The sequence below is a fragment of the Amphibalanus amphitrite genome, unplaced genomic scaffold (assembly GCF_019059575.1).
Source record: "Amphibalanus amphitrite isolate SeventyFive unplaced genomic scaffold, NRLGWU_Aamphi_draft 000127F_arrow, whole genome shotgun sequence".
Taxonomy (NCBI): Eukaryota; Metazoa; Arthropoda; class Thecostraca; order Balanomorpha; family Balanidae; genus Amphibalanus; species Amphibalanus amphitrite.
Genome location: NW_024881622.1, coordinates 299,133 through 320,531, shown reverse-complemented (window position 1 = coordinate 320,531; position 21,399 = coordinate 299,133). Strand labels below are relative to the sequence as shown.

The window sequence follows — 21,399 nt, the reverse complement described above, 5'->3', positions numbered from 1 at the left end:
GTGGTTAATATTTATTACGTTTTTCAGCAATCGCGGCAGTGCCAACTCCCTAAACAAGTCTCACAATGGCTCTCTGGGCAGCCTGGACGACTTTGACGACTGCGACAACATCAACGTGGTCGTCAGGTGGGTGTGTTTATACTGCCTGCAGATCCGTGACACAAAGTCGCTCCTGTCGAGCCCCTAATTACAGGGCAGCACTGCGTGAGCAGTTAGTTGGTTACTGCGCTAATGGAATCGGTCCACTCTCTCTGGCTACTCGTAAACGTGCGAACAGTCAACACCACCAGAAGGTTTCGGTTATTGAATATTTACCTAATTACCAGTTGTCGGTTTTCCCTGAATTGGGAAAACAAAGGCATTTGAAAAATAAAAGGAATTTATCGGCGCGATTTCAAAGTCACGCCTGTCTGAAATTGTTTGAATGTTCGCGGTTTTTTTTAATAAGGTAATGAAATTCAGCCCTACTCGTACACCAAATTGTTGAATAGATTTAGTTGAAACATAATTTCAGATGTCGCATGAAGTTTTCGGGGGCATTAAATATTTTTTATACAAGTTTAGTCCGAACCTTTTGATTGGAAGGATTCACCAGGACAGAGCCATCCGCTAAGTGAAGCTTGCTGTGTTGACCCTGCCCTCTACCCTCCGATCGCGCAATTCCGGTTCTAATGGCAGAACTTAGCGTCCAAAGTTTAACGTGCGCACAAAGCCGCGCACGGCCGGTCCCCTCACAGACGTCTCCTGGCTACGGCCTGCCACCAACCGCACCATACCTGTCAGGAGGCCCATAAATGTCAAGCGCCCGTCGCGCTTCGAATCCGGACTGTTGTAACCGGGAACGCGTGCTCTCACCAAGCGGAGTCCAACACTCTACCGACTGAGCAACGGGACCGGCTTTAAAAGTTTAAAAGCAAATTAAATCTAGTTTAAAAGCAAATTTATTGTTAAAATAGGCTGTGTAAAGGTTATTGATTCATATAAATCATAGATCATTACGGAAACACACAGTTTATTTTTTAATTATTAACTTTAGTTTAATTTTTAACACGTTTCAGGGATTATGGAATTAATCAAGGACAGGTATTTCAAAAGCCTCGTTATGCCCAGAACCGCATATTGGGTGCACTTGTGCCTACCTTTGCTTAAAGTTGTTATCTTCGGTATTGGTTTGGTAAATATGGTAAACAGTGCTATTTATTTCAGGGTACGGCCATTGAATGAGAAGGAACAAAATCGCGGCGAAGACAGCATCATCACCTTTCCCGGCCAGGGTCAGATGCTGGTAAGCGTCATCCTGCAGTTGGTAATCGATAGGTGGCCATTGACAATGGGTGCATAGGTTTGACTCCAACCTTCCGCCTGCCTATGGACCAACGAGTAATTAAATGTTAAGCTGCCTTAGAAGGTAGCATGTGCATAATTATAACCCTGATTTAAAATTGTCAACTATACATAGTTGAACGGGAACGGCTGCCTTTCCCACTATTGTGGTATACACTGGCCGCCGTTTGGATACTATCCCGCATAGCACATGAAAGCATTGCGGCACAGTCTAACTCCTCATGGAAATACGCCTGAGCCAGTACCTACTTTTGAGTTATGTAGTCTTGTGGGTAATGCGAAGTAGGAAGTGACGCAAGGGTCTTTTTACGTTGCTCATACCAGTTAGGTACATTGCTTTTATAATGACTGTATTTTAGGCCTATCATGTTCAAAAACACACCCTGTGCTGTTCATTGAATGGCATTAAATATGCAATTATCAATGCTTCACCTATGTAGTTGGTAACGAATTAAACTCTAACGGGTATATTTCGTTCGTTAATGAAGTTTGTGTAACGATCAACGAAATTAATGGTTAAATGTCGATGGCTGTGAGTGCTGACCTACTTTACAGCTCGACCAAGGCACCAACGCAAAGCCCAAATCGTTTACATATAACGTAATTCTGGGGACGGACGCGAATCAAGAGGACATGATAGAACGTTCAGGTAACGTGTAGGGACTCGTCCTGCCCATATCGAGGGTATCAGCCGCCGACAGACATTTAATGCAACATTTCCACGGGCTGTATGTACCTTATCTACTGAACAGTTCAACTCTCTGGGTGGCATTTTGCCTCAGATGACTGACAATAATTATTTCATTTCTGTCGAAATTCGAAAAATCCGGCCCGGCTGGTACCCTCGTGTGCTGCATGGGTGAATCCATTGTCACACGTGAAGCCCGCCCATCACACGGGGCACCCACCCGCGCCGCGTGCCACGTGCCACGTGCCGGGCCGTCTGACTGTGTGGCTGTGCGTCGTTTGCAGCTGGAGCCACAGGCGGAGAACATCAAGGCCAAACAGTTCCGGTTCAATATTCTATTTGAGCCGGAGGCCACTCAGGAGGACGTGCTCAGTCACTCGGGTTGGTAACTGCCGTCCCGTGGTTGTCCCCTATAGCCGTCCCTCCCCCGCTCTGTACATTAGCGCAGAGGTAGCATGTGGTCGGACCGGACCGGTCGCCGGCCGGCTGGCTAGGTGTGTTCGGTGGTCTGTCCGCCGTCCCTTGCTCGCTGTCTAACCCGACTCACTTGCTTTGGCCGGCTGTTCGCACTGCCCCGCTGACCTCTGAGAATCTCTGCAGGAGCTGGGAGCCGAGTCTCTGATATTCTCACTAACTGGTCCCCTGTCTTGCATTTCGTCGTGTACCATTTCAGTCTTATTGGCAGTCGCCTGCACTGTTACTAGACTGCAGGTCTGCAGAGAGTGACAGAATTATTCTTGAAATTTCTGTAATTTCCACAGTTTGTAGATCATAGTCAAGGATTGTTGACGTGTAGTGCTCTTTACACCATGAATCCTACTAACCAAGTTGTATTTTTGTACATATTCGTACACTGTTCTTTCAAGCGTAGTAGTTATGCACGGCTTTTCCAGATCCCTTATAACTAACAATACCGAAATTTGATCGTACGACCTTATTCTGCAAAACTTGACTCGTGTGTTATGTGTCTATAGTTACCGATTGACATGCGCTTATCTGAGTAGCAATGCCAAAGAAAAGTTCTCGCACATATGCTTAAACCGTATCGTTTCCTGTGTTACGTCGCAGTTTATTTAGCAGATTCAAAGGTTGACTTTGATATTACTGCAAGGTGCTTTTGCGATACAGGAGGATCAAAGAGCCCTATAGTCGAGTAAATATACTGCCTTAGTTGGGATGTTTTCTAATTTCTCTGTCTGTTTGTTGCCCCTGCAGTGTCAGCTTACGTCCTGGGTAATGACGTCACGCCACTGTTTGCTGACGTCACGGCCCAGCATGGTGCTGACCTTTGACCCGGACTGCCGCAGGCGCCAAACGGATGGTAGAGATGGCCGTGGAGGGCTACCCGTGCACAATATTCTGCTACGGTCAAACGGGCAGTGGGAAGACGCACACCCTGACCGGACCTCCTCATCTGGTGAGTGGGTCACCGCGTGTCAGGTCATTGAATGAGTCAGGTCACCGGGTGTGTCACTTGTCAGATCACTGAGTGAGTCAGGTCACCGAATGTCAGGTCACTGAATGCCAGGTCACCGAGTGAGTCACGTCACTGACCCTGAATACATAAGCAAGTAAATACTTATCACAAACGGATTTTTCCACTCGCTTAGCACTCCAATTCGTTTGTAATACGCATTTCCTCTGTTCATGTTTTCGGGGCCACCGGGTGCATCAGTTGAGTCACCACACAGTTTGCCGGGTCACCTTGCCGTGTGCTTGGTCACAGACGGGAATATGTCGGCTGCAGGATGCCACTGGAGCATGTTGTAGTGTGGACTTGAGGGCATAGTCGATTTTACAATCCAAGAGCGCAATTGGGAATAGGAAAGTCCGTTATAAAATAGGAAAGTCCGTTGTAAGATAGGAAAGTCCGTTATCGCTGATGTAATATGCATGCGCTTTGTTGGCTACTCCCGATTGAAGATATTATTATTTAATGTATATTTTAGATTTTTTAAATTTTACCTTTAGCATGGGTTCGACAGCAATATCGGTCCTACGGAACCCGCGTTATAAAATGCGCTGATTTCCTATCGTGAATCTACGGATTCTCCATACTTAGTCTGAGATATTCAGACTTGTAGTAGGGTTCCTAATTTTTTGCTCCATAGCTTGTGACATGTTCTTTAAGAACAGGCCGTGCTACTGAGCATCGCGAGTGTGTGCGGTGCATATTGATTTTATCGATTGGTGCTGGAAGGAAGGGGTGGCGTGTTGCTTGTGTGACGAATGCGTTTGAGTCACGAATGAAATTTATGCATTTTCCTTTGTCCGTAGAGCTTGCGTGTAACACGATACCATCTTTTGTTATCTTATATGGTGTTCACTTATCACTTCTTAACGACTTGAACATAATGTGTTAGCGTTTCACTTGCCTTATTATTCTAATTCATTGCCTGCAATCACCGCACAAAGTCCATTCAACTCGGTTTCTGTACAGATTGATAAGCAATCAGTGTTTATTCCCATCCCGATGACAGTCGCGCTACTTAACCTTATCTTGTTCTTGGTCCCAACAGTTTTACAACAAAGCTTACAACCGCAAATGGAAGCCGGAGGTGCGTCAAGTTACTTGTTCTATCCACTTTTCCAGAGCGCTTTCCCAGTGCGTTCCCTGCTTCGTTATATTGAAGTTGCGGCAATGTTTATACGTTCAAGGGCTGCATTCTCCTCGCCAGACCTAAAATACCCTTCTTGGCTTCCTGTGCCCGCGCCTGACACCCATTCGCATTCAGCCATGTTTCGTGTAGTCATACATGGACATAAATTCGGTTCGTGGAACTTCAACTGATCTATGTTGTTGTGGATATGCATAGCACCATGGCGCATCTGATAAAAAAAAAAACTATGTAGGTATGCCTAAACATCTTTAGGTATACCCCATGATAGCCTTTACCGCACCACCTGAAGAGAGCTTGGCAGATTGCGAACATAAACAGCAAAAGGATCATCAGGCGAGCTACGATTTTGTGGTAGACTATTCGTGACACTCGGCCCGATTCCATTTTCAACTCGCGATATATCATAGCATTTATCGCATGTTGCATGCTTAACGCATGGTTTACTTCATGCAATAGCCTAGAAATGCTTACTTTGCTTTTAACTCGTGCCATGACCTGTATTCACCTTGCCTACAGTTTCTTCTATGATGTGTCTTTTCAAATATACATAGTGTGCCTTTAGCTGTCACCTTGATAATACATATGCGACGAAGTCGTGCTTCGCCAGAGACTTCCGATCATCACTGACGCGGCCGTGCAAACTATATTTGGAAATTTTGTTTACTTTAGGCAAACAGTGGTCCTGAATAATAACGTTATGACTGCATGCAACATGATGGCATGTTTGAATTAAGGCTTAAGCTTGGCTCAGACGTAATCGCTTGACGCGACGCACGAAGTCAAGGTAGCGTCCTTGGCAGGATAATACGACCCGTAAATTCAGGCCAAGTACCTGCAGGTATAGCGTCTGATAGTCGTGGCTCAGTCGCTGGTCTACAATTGTTGTACTATAGCTAAAATAATTACCTAATACCTATTTGCACGAGGTGATCGATGTTTTAAACGTTAAATGGGGTACTTATTCCATGGAATAGGCGATTATTTTCATCTTATTCTCATAGATTATCACGCGCGCTTATACGTTATTATTCAGTACGCATAACATGCGGACGGCTGACGTCGCTTCCTGCAGCATTTTGCGTGCACTGGAAGATCCGTCCTTTGGGAACATAACTGCACGCAGCATAACACGGCACCGACACCAAAGACAGGTACCTACTTCGGTTGTTGGTTAATGGTCAGGTGTTCATTACGCTTCCATGACAAAATATCGAAACGCAAAATATCGAAGCGCAAAATATCGAACGCAAATTATCGAAAGCAAAATATCGAAGTCGCAAATTATCGAAATCGCAAAATATCGAAATCGCAAAATATCGAATTGCAAAATATCGAAATCGCAAAATATCGAAATCGCAAAATATCGAATCGCAAAATATCGAATTGCAAAATATCGAAATCGCAAAATATCGAATAGCATAATATCGAAAGCAATATATCGAAACGCAAACTATCGAAACGCAAAATATCGAAACGCAAAATATCGAAAGACAAAATATCGAAAGACAAAATATTGAAAGACAAAATATCGAACGCAGAATATCGAAAAGGCAAAATATCGAACGCAAAATATCGAACAGACAAAATATCGAACGCAAAATATCGAAAAGGCAAAATATCGAACGCAAAATATGGAAAAGGCAAAATATCGAACGCAAAATCTCGAAAAGACAAAATAACGAACGCAAAGTGTCGAAAAGGTAAAATATCGACTTGAAATGACCCTCTGCGGACTCCTTAGAGCTCTGTCGAACTCATCGGGCCCTCTGTTATCTGTAGGCCGCAAAGAGCAATCAGCGGGTCCATGACAGACTTGGAAAACTCTGATATTTTTTATAGATCTCAGCAGTGGCGGCGGAAGGTAATTTCGGATGGGGTGCAAAGTTTTCTCAAGGGGCCCCTCTGGAAGTTTCGCCCCCCCCCCCGATATTTTTTAGAGTGATTATCATTGCTTTATGAAAAACGAAGATTTTGGAAAACCATCCCCAAACACACAATTTCTGCAAAATATTTGAAATTACAGTGTACCTATCTCAAATAAAGCATAACGAAGCAAATGCAGCTAGTTTTTATCATCTAATCTTGTTTTAGTCTAGCCACCACCCTCAGCATCTCAACCCACTTTTCTGGATCCGCAGTGGACCATTAAAGGCCCTACGAGACCGTTCTTAGAAGACCGTGTTTAAAAGCCCCTTGGAAACCGACCCCTTAGAGGCTCCTCCAGAGACCTACATGACTCCCCAGACCGAATGAGCCCTCCGACCAGGGTCGGTCCCTCAGAAGTTGCTGAAGGGTTTCAGAAAGCAGTATACTCGTAGGCTCGAAAGGCTTTTGATGGCTCTCAGAGACTGACATCGGACCCAAAAAAGCCTGTATGGAGACCCTCCAAAGCCGGGATGGCCACCAGGAGCCGATGTTTAGCCTAAAGAGCCAGTATGGAAGACTGAATAGAGGAAAGGACTAGGAGTCTCAGTGGGGCCTTCAGGAGCAAGCGTTTGGGGCCCCAAAAGTATGTGTGGGGTCTTAGAGGCAGGTAGGCCCCTGGAGCGCGCACGGGGTGGGACCCCGTGCGCTAGCGAGGTGGGAGCTAGCGTGTGAGCCCAAATATTCGACTGGCGGCTACTAGAACCTGCATGGGGATTCTTAGAAGCCGCTTAGACCCATATATAATGAGTCATGAGTCCCAAGAGTCGATGTAGGGGCCCTAAAAGCCGGTGTAGGGCCCATGACCCCATAAGTTCCGGCGTTGGGACTCTCAGAGGCCGGCGAAAGGGGAACCAAGAGCGGATAAAGTGATTCAACAAGCCGACATTTGGCCTGAGAATCAGTGTGGAATTCCAGGAGTCTGCATGAGCTCTCGGAGACCTTCGTAGGGCCCACAAAGGTCGTTCTGAGTGCCCTCTGAATCTGAACTCTTTGCGGAGCCCTTAGAGGCCAGCATGTCCCCTGACACCTGCCTGCGTTGATTTGAGACCCTCCAAGACCCTCCGAAAACTCTGGGTTGAATCCGTCTATGCTTGATAGCCCCGGAAGATCTGTCGAGCGAAACCTAATTTCGACAGAGTTCGACAGAGCTCTAAGGAGTCCGCAGAGGGCCATTTCAAGTCGATATTTTACCTTTTCGACGCTTTGCGTTCGTTATTTTGTCATTTCGATATTTTGCGTTCGATATTCTGCCTTTTCGATATTCTGCGTTCGATATTCTGCCTTTTCGATATTTTGCGTTCGATATTTTATCTGTTCGATATTTTGTCTGTTCGATATTTTGCGTTCGATATTTTGTCTGTTCGATATTTTGCGTTCGATATTTTGTCTTTTCGATATTCTGCGTTCCATATTTTGCCTTTTCGATATTTTGTCTTTCGATATTTTGTCTGTTCGATATTTTGCGTTCGATATTTTGTCTTTTCGATATTTTGCGTTCGATATTTTGCCTTTTCGATATTTTGTTTTTCGATATTTTGGCTTTCGAAGTTTTGTCTTTCGATATTTTGCGTTTCAATATTTTGCTTTCGATATTATGCTATTCGATATTTTGCGAGTTCGATATTTTGCAATTCGATATTATGCAATTCGATATTTTGCGATGTCGATATTTTGCGATGTCGATATTTTGCGGTTCGACATTTTGCGATTTCGATATTTTGCGCATTCGATATTTTGCTTTCGATAATCTGCCACTTCGATAATTTGTCTTCGATATTTTGCTATTCGATATTTTGCTTTTCGATATTTTGTCCGGAACCCGTTCATTACATGAGTAACGTCTGTTTTTTAGCACTTACGGCATTTATTTCCGCAGGGAAGTTGAAATGAAGTTTCAACCTATTATACTAGTAGTAGTTCAACTTTTCGATAGATTGAGACATATACCGCTATACATATAGGAGGGTCTATTGAGAGCCAACTGAGGATTTCTTTCGCTTCCCAAAGTCACGAAATCAGCCGGCCGCACAGGTGGCGGGGTAACGCTGCCAAACACAGCGGCACACACGGACCTTACCCGGCAGCACGGCGGCCTTTATTTTCCAGCGTGGTGACGTCACTGGTCCGTGTCACGTGACACGGATCAATACGTGACCAGCGGGCCCGGGTGACGGAGCCGAAATGACCACCGGTAGAAAACCGTCTTGGCATGACGCCAAAAGTGACGACTTGTTCACACTTTCAAAACCCTATTGCTTTTGTAGACCGTACGACCCGTCCTTTTGCTACTTCTTAGCTATTGCAGGAAACCGATGTATGACAAATATATAAAACTATTTTATATAATAACCATGTATTTCTGGGTGACTTTCAGTTCAGGAAGGCACCCGACATGTACTCTGAAGACCACGGGCTCGTGTTTCGCTCCTTCGTTTACCTGTTTCAAGTAATCAACGAACAAAAGGACAAGGACTTTCTCCTGAAGGCATCCTATCTAGAAATCTACAATGAAAAGGTAAAAGTGTATTGCATGGATAGCTTAGGTAGTTACGTTACCACGATTCACAATTAGCACCATAAGCTTTATGTCAAGAACTATTGAAGCTTTACATATAGATCAGACCATAAGTTCAATTGTGATCAGTGATTTCAATTATCGGTCACATGGCTAGATACTACTTATAGTTTAACGCTTTCATTAATTAAACATGAATTATGCTTACTACCAGCAGTTTGAACATTTAGAACGCTTTCCCACTTGGTGATTGATTCATTTGCCTTACTGTTCCCGGCGGTCTTGTCAGGTGATCGACTTGCTAAACCCGGTTCAGCCGGAGCCGGGCAAGCCGCCGCGGAGTCTGATGGTGCGTTGGAACAAGAAGAAGCGCGCCTTCTTCGTGGAGAACCTCTTCACCGTCGAGTGCGAGGAGCTCGACGACCTGCTGGCCGTGCTAGAAGAAGGTAGGGTGAAACAAACGTTAGCTTATAAAATGGGGCTTTAACCATCTGATAGCTGATTTGATGGTTGTTGCCGGGATCCGAGAGGCCTTTATCGTTAAGATCATTTATTTTCTTAATTAGCTCTAAACGTTTCTAGCAAAGTTGTATTAATAAGTAAAAGTAAGCAGCTATTCATCAGCTTCCGTCAATGCGCAATCATTCGATAAAATGCTTCTAAATGGTGCTGCTGGTGGATCTATTAGAGTACCAGCTGCCTTTTCGTCGCAGACTCCCGCCAGTCATGACACCGTCGTCTGTCGCCAGTCCGACACCTTTCCTTTTGTCGGCGTCCTCATTATACCGGCGTCCCCAAGCGATGTTTTTCCCCGATGTCTGCCACCCGGAGTCGGCAGGTGTTTGGCGGGTGCACAGCGGCGCTGGAGGCGGATCGATGGCGTTACCTACCGTCGCTGAACACTAACAGGGACTCCCATACACCGTGCACCGCGTCAACCGCCGTCCGTCTGCCCCCTCCCTCCGTCCCCTGCCCCTCCGCCGTCGCCGCCGTCGACTCGGCTGACCGGCTCCCCTATTATCGGAGTATCGAACAGCTCGCTCCGAGCGGTTTGCCGAACTGTGTCACAAACGCTCGACTCGTGGCCGTGTGCGGCTCGTCTGATGGTTATTTCAGAGCGCGATGACCGCGTCAAGGTCCCCCGCCGTCGTGTCGTCACTCGTCGATATAGCGAGCGGCGCCCAGTCGGCCCGCGGGGTTTGACGGCCGGTTGACGGCCAGTTGACGCGTCGAGTTGACGGTTCAGCCGACCCGATGAGAGGTCTGGCGGCCACGGCCACCGCGAAGGTGGTCGTTTGGCGGCCGGCGACTGATGATGGACGCGTGTTTGACAGGTTTGCGGAATCGAGCGGTGGCCAGCCACAACATGAACGAGTTTTCCAGCCGGAGTCACACCATTTTGACGGTGTACATTACCTCCGAACAAAAGGTGCGCACGAGAACGGGCAAACAATAATTAACGTGCCTCTATTTAATTTAGGATACTCATATTAAGGCAAACATTGAAAACTATGATTTGATGAAAGAGTTGAAGTGAAATAACTGACATACTGCAACGAAAACATCGAAACTGTTGCCAATGACTTATCGTCAAAATATAACCTTCCCTAGCCTTCTAGAAAAGTTTTCTAAGCAGATATTGCTCAATATATGATTTTGTAACGAGTTCCGTCCTCTTAGCTCTTAACTTGTGAGGTGAAAAAATATAAAAGCTAAAATAAGATGTGAACCTGTTTCTAACTCTCCATTCGAATATGTGCACCAGGCCGCAGAGGACTCGGACGTCTACATTTCGAAGCTGGGCAAGCTCAACTTTGTCGACCTGGCCGGCAGCGAGATGACAAAGAAGACCAACAGCGAGGGCAAAACCCTGGAGGAGGCCAACAACATCAACAAGAGCCTCATGGTGCTGGGTGAGTGAAGAATGCATTACACTTTTCCAGAATGGCCGTCCACTGATAATCCATCTGTTTATTTGTGCCTTTTTCGGAATTACCTGCATGTAATTTCTGCAATCGATTTTTCCATCGGTAAATTACCCGGGGAGTGGGTCATTTACGTGAAGTTCTTTCGATGAAACCGATTGGATGTTACGCTTGATATAGCACCGTATGGTAAAGTCGATGGCGGTTATGCAAGGGTAAATCGATGACAAGGGTGCTCAGTAGCCATTTTGATGACTTCACAACAAAGTAGGTATTGGAAGGCAAGAATATTGCGCTTGCATGAAAGACTGTCCAGGTATCTGAAGGGCACAATCCACATGAGAGACACTCCAAGTGAATAACGTTTGCCTTGCAAACGGTCTGTGTCGATAGATCTAGCCACCTTGAAAATACATTCCTTTTATATTTTTCCAGTTAATATTTTCTAAATCGCGTTCATAAAAGAAAAGGTAGAATATGCTAGTGGACACTATACAGTATACAGGTCCATCCGTCCGCACTTTTTACGTTACACCTTACGATGAATGTCAGGATGCGTGTTTCGTTGATGCATCACATCTGCCTGCGGTGCAAACTGCTTTGGCATATGCTTTAATCGATGCGTTACTTGGCTACCCGCACACCGACTTACATCACAACAAACGCAGACGGTCACTGGCACCGACCCAGGGCTCTATAATGCATAAGGTGGATTGGCCGAGGCAGCAAAGTTGGCTTTGCGCACCCAGCAACATATTCGCATGTAAAATTAGGTGTTTCATAGACTGGTCTAGTTACATTACACTGAACTTAAAATGACCATTAATTGCAATGATTTTACTTCAATTGTAACATTTTTGCATCACCTACTAATTCGCCACTGGAACATCACGTTGATTTTATTTCCGGGATTCTAATAAGAACTAGTTATAATATGTATGCTTAAAATACATCAGAATTTCTTGCTCGAGGGTAAATTCCGTGACATTCCGGTCATTAATTGTTATGTCATATTACGGGCTTTGCAAAACGTAACGGCTCAACAATATACCTGCAAAGTGAATGTGTTCAAGAAACTTTTTCGTATAACAAGTGAGGATGGGCCGGTGTTCATCAGGTCTAAGACTATTCTCAGGCCTGTTTCCAATGGGGACCATTCTGTGGCAGCTCTGTCGCCCAGCCAGCAGGCGAGAGTTGAGAGCGCGCTACCGTCGTGTGCAAAGGTCGCCCAGCCATGATGTCAGAGAGCACGACAGAAGGTGATCGGGAGGCCAGAGAGCGATGGTCAATAGTGGATCCCCCATCGGTAGGGCGATTTGGGTCAAGGCCAGATATAAGTAAAGCCAATTCAATGTCAGATTCAACGTCAGATTTGCGTTGTTTTTGAATAGAAAAAGTAAGTTATTTAAAAGGGGAAGACTGGTTAGAAACTTGAATAAATGAATTCTGGCACTGGATGGCGTTATAACCCACGAATCAATTACAGATTTCCATGACCTAGAGTCGCTCAAGGGAGTTGCTTAGGTCACATTTCCAAAACAACACATCAAACTAGTTAAAATGGCGTGCTGCTGGCATTACTGACAAGTGACAACGTAGTTTGCTCAAAACATAAGCAATTCAGCTAGATGACTCAGTACAAACTCCTTCTTCACTGGTCATACTGATATTTAATAGTTAACGACACGTAGCGTAAAACAAACCTATAATCCAGGTACCGTCGTCTGCTCAAACTTTGTGAAAAGTGAATCGCCAGCGACATGTGCGGGGCGCGTCTCACGAAACCACTTCTGAGTTCTAACCCATTGTTTGCCGCTATTGATCGGAGGTGACGTGACTTGTCACGTGGTTTACAGAAGGTCCTGGTTTCAATAGGTCCAAACGACGGACGGTGCCCGGTGCCGGCCAGTCCCAGACTCGCCTTTACCGGGAACCGGAGCCGATTTGGTCTAATGGACATCGTCTGCCGCGGCTGGGCTCAGACATACACGAGGTCACGACATCGGCCTCTTTGGCGCATCGTTAACTATTAAAGCTGATTGTTTTCAGGATTTGGCATGAGTTATGGCACTCTGAGCCGCAATGCTACGGTGCATGCAGATGGCAGTTTCAAAGGAACAGATTGTTTCATGCGGGCATGACGTTGCCAATAAGGAGGATCATTATTGATGGTCGGCTCGGGCTCGTTTATCTTCGGGTTAATAGCATATCTCAAGGGTCAGACTGGACCGCAATGGTGGTGCGAATGCTACGTAGTCGCACTGGTAAAGGATAAGACCTTACGTGTGCGAAGCAGATTGTAAAAAGCAAAATAGACTGAGCGACACTATATTTCTACTGCAGAAATGAAATCGTTCATACACGGCAGGACATAAATTAATTAGCCAATTAGGTCGCGATGATAAAGCGTTGGCCAATATTAAACATGCACATATGATTATGAAGATAGAAATATCCTTTGGTACATACAGTCCGACAAGATGTCCGTTTATTTACAATGCTCCAAATTAACACTGTTGCGTGCATTGCACACTGCACAGTGTACTGGCGGTTCCGATCCCCTCCGGTGATAAAACTGTGCATCTGCCCTCTGACCCGGTCCGTGGGGCCATTCACCTCGCCCCTCACCCCTCCCCCTCGCCCACCGGCCGCTCAGCGGCGCCCGTTATTGATCTGTCTTGCCGGGGGAGGGGGTGTAGGTGGGGGGGTCAGCACCTGCGGCCGCCGCGGGCGACGGTCACCTGCGTCGTGTCGATACCCCGCTGACTGGCGACCCACATGAACGGGCCGTCCACCGGTGACCCGACTGACCTTTCCACCGCGGGGCCCGGGTCGAGTCACCGGCGACAGAAATCGGCCTTCGCCTGGCGGAACAAACACTAAAGCCTGTCATGTGTTCTGAAAGAATACCTTGTGTCAACCTTATTAACGTCATTTGCTTGGTCAAACATGGTGCAACCTAGCTTTGGGCTGAAGGGCTTAATATTTGAATTGCGATATAACAAAAGCACACCTAAACTGTGTAAGCGATACCTACGCCATTGTATCCGTCTACATACTGGTAAGACGGTGACACCGTGAAATTGCGAATGCATTATGCAATAACAGCTCAAATATACCGCATTGTTATGAGCACTATGTTCCAATGGCGCATTGGGCAAAAATTGTGCGTTTATGAGTCATGCTTATGTTTCCTTACCCGAAATTATTTCTTAAGCCAAAAGAATGAGTATTGTGTTGGCGATTTTAGCCAGATCGTCAGCATCTACACATGTGCTACTCGTTTCAGGCACGTGTATATCGAACCTCAGCGACCCAAAGAAGAAGACGGGTCACATTCCATACCGGGACAGCAAGCTGACCAAGCTGCTTGCCGACAGTCTGGCCGGCAGTGGCGTCACGCTGATGGTAAGAAAGATAGTATGTCTGAAGAAAAAGTTAACGTTACCCCTCTAATGCCTCCATGATTGGCTTCGCTTCTCACAGACGCACGCCGCTCTTCGGGGCATTGCCTAATGCGTGTGACGCGGCGGTGGCCGCCTAAAGTTATGCTGCGCCGCAATACTAGCTCACATTCCTCCCGCTAGTTTGAGTTGTAAGTAGTGAGCGCCTGTAGTTGTGCTGCACCGCAATACAAGCCGATATTCTTCCCGCTAGATGTCACTAGTAAAGAGCGCCTGAGAATATGCTGCACCGCAGTACAAGCCGATATTCTACCCGCTAGATGTCACTAGTAGAGCGCCTAGAGCTATGCTGCGCCGCATAACAGTCTTACATGACGTCTTCCCCGCTAGATGTCTCTAGTAGTGAGCGCCTTTAGTTATGCTGCACCGCCGAACACCATCTGCCAGCGCGCGAGGCGAAGCGGCCTGTCTAAAGTAAAGATAGAGCTTCTTTAGGATCGTGGAGCTATCGAGAGGGATATCATATGGGAATCGAAAATCACCTCCCCCACTTCAAGTGTTTTAGAAGTATCGAGAGGGGCCCTTATTACCTGACCGTGCGTTTACTTATTATGAACGTTTTTCTTCTGTCTGCAGATCGCGTGCGCGTCCCCCGCGAGGAGCAATATCAGTGAGTCCCTCAACACCCTAAGGTACGCCTCCAGAGCCAAGAGGATCAAAACCAAGCCCATCGTCGTCATGGTAAGTTTATGAACCGTCTGCCACGGCCAAGTGGCCGGTATAAATTTCAACAGTCTGATTCTGGTTCCCGGACACACGGACAACAGTGCGTGTGTGTTTAAGTTATAAGCATCACATCGATGATATTCAAGCTCTTTTCCTCGTAATCAGATCAATGCTTTTCAATTAAATTCATAACCCACGAACAAAGAAAGTGGTTGTGGCCGTTAATTAGAGCTTAGCCGACCAGATTACTGCTATCCTGCACTGTACATATAAGAGTCTGATTTAAGTGATAACACGTTTACATTCGTTACTTCCTCCACCAGTTACGCCTGTCCAGCGGCTTCGGGCCGGCTGACCTCCCTTCCCCCCCCCCCCCGACAGGACCCGCGCGAGTCTCTCATCATCAGTCTGAAGCGCGAGGTGCACATCCTGCAGCAGGAGAACGACCAGCTGAAGGCGCTGCTGAATATCGGAGCGCACGGCGAGGTGCCGGCCATCACTAACGGCACGCCCGGCACCGGGGGCGACGCGCGTGAGTGGCGACATCTGTGCCGTCGACGCCGGGGCTGCGCCGTGAGGGAGGAGACGGGTCCCAGCGAGGGGTCACGGTGACGGCTCTGTCAGTTATTGACTCAGTGGTATTTGTGCCAAATGTAAAGAGGTTTTGAATGGTGTGATTTCCCTCGTTATGGAGTTTGCCAGAGGCTCAGCTTAGAATATACGTCCTTCTCAAGTAAGACGGTAAACCGAGAGTCTCACGAGCGACGCGTAGCCTGAATCATTTTAGATAATGTGTATTGTGTACCTAGTGCAACATAGGACGATACCGTCCCTATGGTCCACCGTGCAGACCACCCAGCTCCACCCTCCCTACTCTCCCCCAGGCCGTCGTCCATCGATCGCCAAGCTGGCGGTGGACAAGGAGCGTCTTCACGAGCTGAAGACCGAGGAGCTGATCGAGCTGCTCCAGGAGTATATGGCCAACAACACGGCCCTCCGTGACGAGAACCTGGACCTGCACACGCTGCGGGACGCGCTGATGCGCGACCAGGACGTCATCATCAAGGAGAACGAGCGCCTGCTGCGCAAACTGGAGGAGATCAACAGGTCGGAGATTAGCGGCGGTGGGAACATGCACACTTGGCTGCTGCGGGAAAAAGAAACGCGGCATGATGGTGATAGGGCGGGATTGAGGGCTGTATGGGACGATATCGGGAGTCCGCGGGTTTATAAAACGGTCATTGCCGTTATCTTGTATCCAACTTACCGTGTAGATGTTGTTAGTTTTGAATGATGCTATGCCTAGTTATATGTGATGTTTCATTTTGAAATCTGAATGTTGCATGGTCGTCGTCAGTTCATTGCCCGCTATGCTTGACTGGGATCCCAGGACCAGGTATTCGTCAACATCACTAATAAATTGCTTAGCACGCATCGGAGCAATCCATTCACACGCTCCTGCTGTTGTGGTGACGCCCACTTTCCACCCACGCGCTGCTTTCTGCCACCGTGATCTGAAGGCGCGGTACCAGTGTCGGGGTGGTGTGACATCAGTGTGCCATTCGCAGCACGTGCAGCCGGTCCCCCATCGTGCCGGCGCGTCCGACCTACTCAGCCGACCTGCAGGTGCAGAGCCTCAGCCAGCCGTCCACTCTGCCCAACACGCCCGAACGGAACGGACACGGGGGAGGTGACGGCCAGGTCAACGTGTGGACCAACCCGCGATACGTGAGTGGCCGACGGCGACGGGCGGGGATGTGGCACGCGAAAAAAGACGAAAGGCTTTTGCCTCAGCAGTTTTGTCGATTGTTAGGTCGATTTATGGGAACATCATTTAATCAGTTACCGGCTTAAAGTGTATGTGAAAGTCCCCCAGCAACGTTACGCTCAGTAGGGGAGAGTGGGGTGGGTTGTATCAGTTTTTACTCCGAGACCCATAAACTCGTAACTATCCGTGATAAACTCATTATTTCCATACTGTCCCCTTCCTTGATTCTTCTGCTTTTTTGTGCAAAGTAACTTTTCCGCTACCTCTACCAGTTTTTCTTCTACGGTCTGCCGAATAGAACAATGTTTTTGATACAACTTGCCCCATGGCTTGGGTGAGTTGTATCACATGGTGGGGTAATTTGTATCACTATTTCACGTTTCAGGGAGTGTGCTTGCTACTGGTTTTGAACATAACAGCAACATTAAATGGGGTTAATACAATGTATAGGTATGCTCAAAGGCTTCACTTTATTAGACCAAACTTAGGTCAATGCAATCCGAACGAAACATCAACAGACTAGACGCAAAAGTGGCCCGTTAAGAGCAAAGAAGCCAACACATTGTGCCGAAATGGAACGAGCATTGACTAGCTACCTACAAACGCGAGCCAGGGCTTAGCTTTCGCGATCAAAAGCAACATACCCATACATACATACATACATACATGTTACAACATACCCCACCCGGCTCTGATACAACATGTACCTAGCCGCCATCTTGGAAAAACATCCTCGTGCTAAAAAACAGCGGACAGCTGGAGAAATCCGTTTTCACTCACGCAGCCTTAGAACCTACCCTCACCACCGCTACGGAGATCTTTCAAATTCGTGCACATCTAAATGCCTAAAACACACATTTTCTTGTAACTTATTTTTTTTAGAATGACATTAAAAAAACATAAAATCGGCTCTCACCTCGAGACGCGTCCACTCAGCCACAAGACAGAACAGGGAAAGATGGCGCCCGGAAAACCTCGTCGGCTGGTCGTGTCGCGAGCGCCATCCATTGGATAAGTTTGGCACAATTCGCCCTGATACAACTTGGACATGATACAACTCTCCCCGCTCTCCCCTATGCGTTTAAGAGGTGAAAACAAAGGTCATGGGTGACAGTCTATGTAGCGGAGATCAGGGGCTTGGCGACAATCCCAGTTTGAGCTGTTCGTGCGTGGCTGGCGCAACTTGCTAAGAAGGCATTCTGCCAATTGGCTGTGAGGCACAAGGCCCAAGCATCTGCCAAATAACTGACATATTTTGGTAGATCTAGGCTCTGCGTGAGGTGGTTGGGGTTGAAACGACGTGGCCGTTTGGCAGCAGAATCGCTTTCGATTTGTGCCGTGCTGAAAAAGGAGCTTTTTTCGCTGTTCGCAGGAGGAGAAGAAGAACAGCTCACCGAGGAAATCGAAGGTCCCCAAGTCCGTCGACAAGGAGCTGGAAAAGCGACAGATGAAGGGCTCAGAGTAAGTTTGTTGAGGGCGAAAAAAATAGGATCGGGCTGCAACACTTGTAGGTTTTAAGCGGTGTTTCATCGAATTCGTAAGGCCAAGCAATTAAAATTTTGGCGCGCCAGAATTTGCGGCCAGATTTTATTCATTTATTCATTTAAGCAATAGGGCCTATATTTTGAAAAAGGCGATAGCACTGCCGATGCTATGTTTGAGAGTAATGTGATCGAACCAGGGGATCTTCTATCTATTCCAGCAACATCAAGGGCAAGATCCAGCAGCGGACGCCGTCGGGGACGAGAAGCGCCGACGGCAAGAAGCCCAAGTCGCAGGCCATCAAGAACGACCTGGCGGCGCGGCGTCGGGCCGGCGCCTCGCCCGGCCGACCGCCCCGGGCCAACCAGTGAGTGACCCACGCCTAGGCCGCGTGATATTTGGGTACTCGGCGTGAGGTCTCATTGTATTATCATTTACGTAAATGAATCCACTCAGCGTGAGACGTCATTGTATTATCATTTACGTAAGTGAATCCACTTCCAACGATCGTTAGAGCGTTATAGTCTCACTAATACACAGACGATCGGTTGCAAACCAATTTACTAATGGTTATGCAACCGGTTTCATCCAGCGTTTCAGGCTAAGTGAATGTAGGTAATGGAGTTAACTGGGGGTCATGTCGTTTACGTAATAACTCCAGCACTCCAATTACAGACCGAAGATGAAAAAGGCCTCATCCACGTCACGCCTGGATGAAGTGAAGAAAAGGAAATAAAGAGTCCATCTTCGGCTCTACTTTTAGCAATCGGATGCAAACTCATCCCATGCGGGACTGACAGGCCACTGTCGTCTGTCTGTCAGCTAACCCCGCCTCACTGGTGACGTCATCACCATCTGTTAGTGACGTCACACGGCCCGTTTGGCGGCCGGAGTGTTGTTTTGTAGCTGTCAACAGGGCGCTTTGTGATTTGGCTTTGTCTACGCCTCATAGGTATGGCCGTTGGCGGGGTAGATCCGGTGGTTGTGCCACCAAGGACACGACCCAGCTAGCTGTTCAACGTATCCGTCCTTCGAATCCGTCCGACTGAACCGATCCGTCCACATACATGGGGTGTTATTTATCTACCTGAGCGCATATCACTCTCATGAGATTGCACCCTGGGTTGATGCAGAGCACAAGACTTTTCGTCCTTTTTGTTTTTGCATTTTGCGTCCGTGCATTGTACAAACTTTGATGCAGGTTCACACTACAGTGACCTCCTACTGACTGTTGTGATGCAATGCATATAATTTATAAATGTAAATCTAGTCTGGTGCGCGCCCCATTTTGTAGAAGGTAGGCTTCGAAATAATCAGGGCTTATCTTATCGTAGAGTGCTGCCGTGTTCGTTATTAGGAGACTTTTATGTAGCTGTAACCAATCAATCAACATTCGGTCAAGTCTGTGACATAAATTTTCTAAGCAGGCCAGTTTTGTCAGCCGTAGGTACTTCGTTTAAACCATCGTCAAAAAACAAATGTGTTCATTGTTTATCCTCATTTGCCTCCGGCCGCAGTGCAATAACTGGGCGCTAGTTAGGTACTTTGGTGAATGGTGACCTAATCGTTGTACGATTCAAACACCAGGGCCGCAGGGCGACAAAAATGCTGTAGCGACACACTCGGGCCCTCGGCCGGCCAAATCTCGTAAAAAAACCGTACCGTAAAAAACGCGTCTTTTGTCCGACGCGTTTTTCGTAACAAATATTGCTGTAGGTACATCCGAAATGCAAAACGATCTCAGTATCTGACCCACTCGATCTCAATTTCACTACTCCCAGTGCGGAACGGATGTTTAGTCTCTTGTATACCATTGCAACGGATGGTTTGTATCTAACCGGATGGGTTGGCGAGTTGTTCGTCAGTGTCTCACTGGTTCCCTTGAGCATCGATGTTGGGCGTGTCTATCCCGAGTTTGACGTGCTTTCTGACTTTCTGTACCCAACTGCGCGCCCGCGATGTTCATCGTCGATCTGATGGTATCGTCTCGAGAAATGCGTTCAAAGACCTGCAGCGATTCTATCCGAATATGCATGGTACTGTCGTCTAATGTAGACAATAGTTGCTACTTGTTGGTGAGGTGCAAATAACTAAATGTAAAACTCTTAACACCCCTCGAACTCATTCCAACCTATCAGCCGATGCCTTCGAGCCGTGACTGATCTCTGCATCAAACGCAACTGTGGTCGGGTCACATGTATTCTGTGATGTTTTGAAACGATCCGCCGCGAAAACGCGCCGTAATCGGCGTCTGAATAATACATATCACGACATGGACCGTGGTGTCTGAGCTGGATGGAGCCAGACACGGCGCAGCAGCCGACCGGGGGATCCTCCATCGAGCACACACCAGATCGTGTCGGACACAACTGCCGGGTGCATGGCGCGGTGACACTGTCGACATTGCCAGTGATCGGCTCATCGTCAGCGCACGCCGTACTCGCGGACGCGAGGCAACGCGTCACACACGAACACAAGTCGGTTAGCGGCGGCGGTAACACCGGCTCAACATCGCAGCCACCAAACACATCGGCGATACGGCTCGCAGACCGTCTTTGGCGAGCCGTGGGTAAAATGAAAGCCAGGTCCTGACTCAGTGCGCACAACACCTAATGGTCTTTTTATGATATCGGTAAAAACGAATCCATTTTAGGGCATGAATCAGAACTAACCGAAGTAAAAACGACAAAGACATGAGCCACCGTAGAATATGACTCACTAGCGCCTCACGCTACATTGGACAAACAGACTTGAAATCAATGCAACAATCCTGATATACAACGGAAGGAATAGATAAATGCATACCAATAAAGACCACATAGCACAAATATCACACCAAAATATCAATAAGGGAAAACATGTAGCCAAGAGATTCGACATCAGAAAGCCAAAAAAAAAGACTAGAGGAGAGGACCGTCTACCAAAACGCTCACACTTTACGTAGCACCTAGTTACATGGAAACGGCGAGCGCATCCCGCACATACCCTGCTAACCTACTG

General features: G+C 47.3%; 1 protein-coding gene across 3 annotated transcripts in view; it reads left to right on the top strand.

Moving 5' to 3' along the window:
- Positions 1–20,676, top strand: part of LOC122381768 (kinesin-like protein KIF12) — a 28,850-nt gene extending 8,174 nt beyond the window's left edge. Inside the window, exons 2-17 of one of the 3 annotated variants that reach the window (XM_043366368.1) lie at positions 28–126; positions 1,207–1,285; positions 2,317–2,413; positions 3,340–3,449; positions 8,954–9,094; positions 9,384–9,540; positions 10,429–10,523; positions 10,860–11,007; positions 14,309–14,427; positions 15,060–15,164; positions 15,531–15,681; positions 16,034–16,256; positions 16,727–16,877; positions 18,290–18,378; positions 18,620–18,766; positions 19,075–20,676. In XM_043366368.1, coding sequence (XP_043222303.1) covers positions 28–126; positions 1,207–1,285; positions 2,317–2,413; positions 3,340–3,449; positions 8,954–9,094; positions 9,384–9,540; positions 10,429–10,523; positions 10,860–11,007; positions 14,309–14,427; positions 15,060–15,164; positions 15,531–15,681; positions 16,034–16,256; positions 16,727–16,877; positions 18,290–18,378; positions 18,620–18,766; positions 19,075–19,135 — 1,972 coding nt within the window. In that variant the 3' untranslated portion in view covers positions 19,136–20,676. Of the gene's footprint in view, positions 1–27; positions 127–1,206; positions 1,286–1,905; positions 1,994–2,316; positions 2,414–3,339; positions 3,450–8,953; positions 9,095–9,383; positions 9,541–10,428; positions 10,524–10,859; positions 11,008–14,308; positions 14,428–15,059; positions 15,165–15,530; positions 15,682–16,033; positions 16,257–16,717; positions 16,878–18,289; positions 18,379–18,619; positions 18,767–19,074 lie in introns of those variants that run through there. The other 2 variants (XM_043366367.1, XM_043366369.1) reach the window with 2 other exon arrangements.
- The last annotated feature ends 723 nt before the right edge of the window (positions 20,677–21,399 follow it).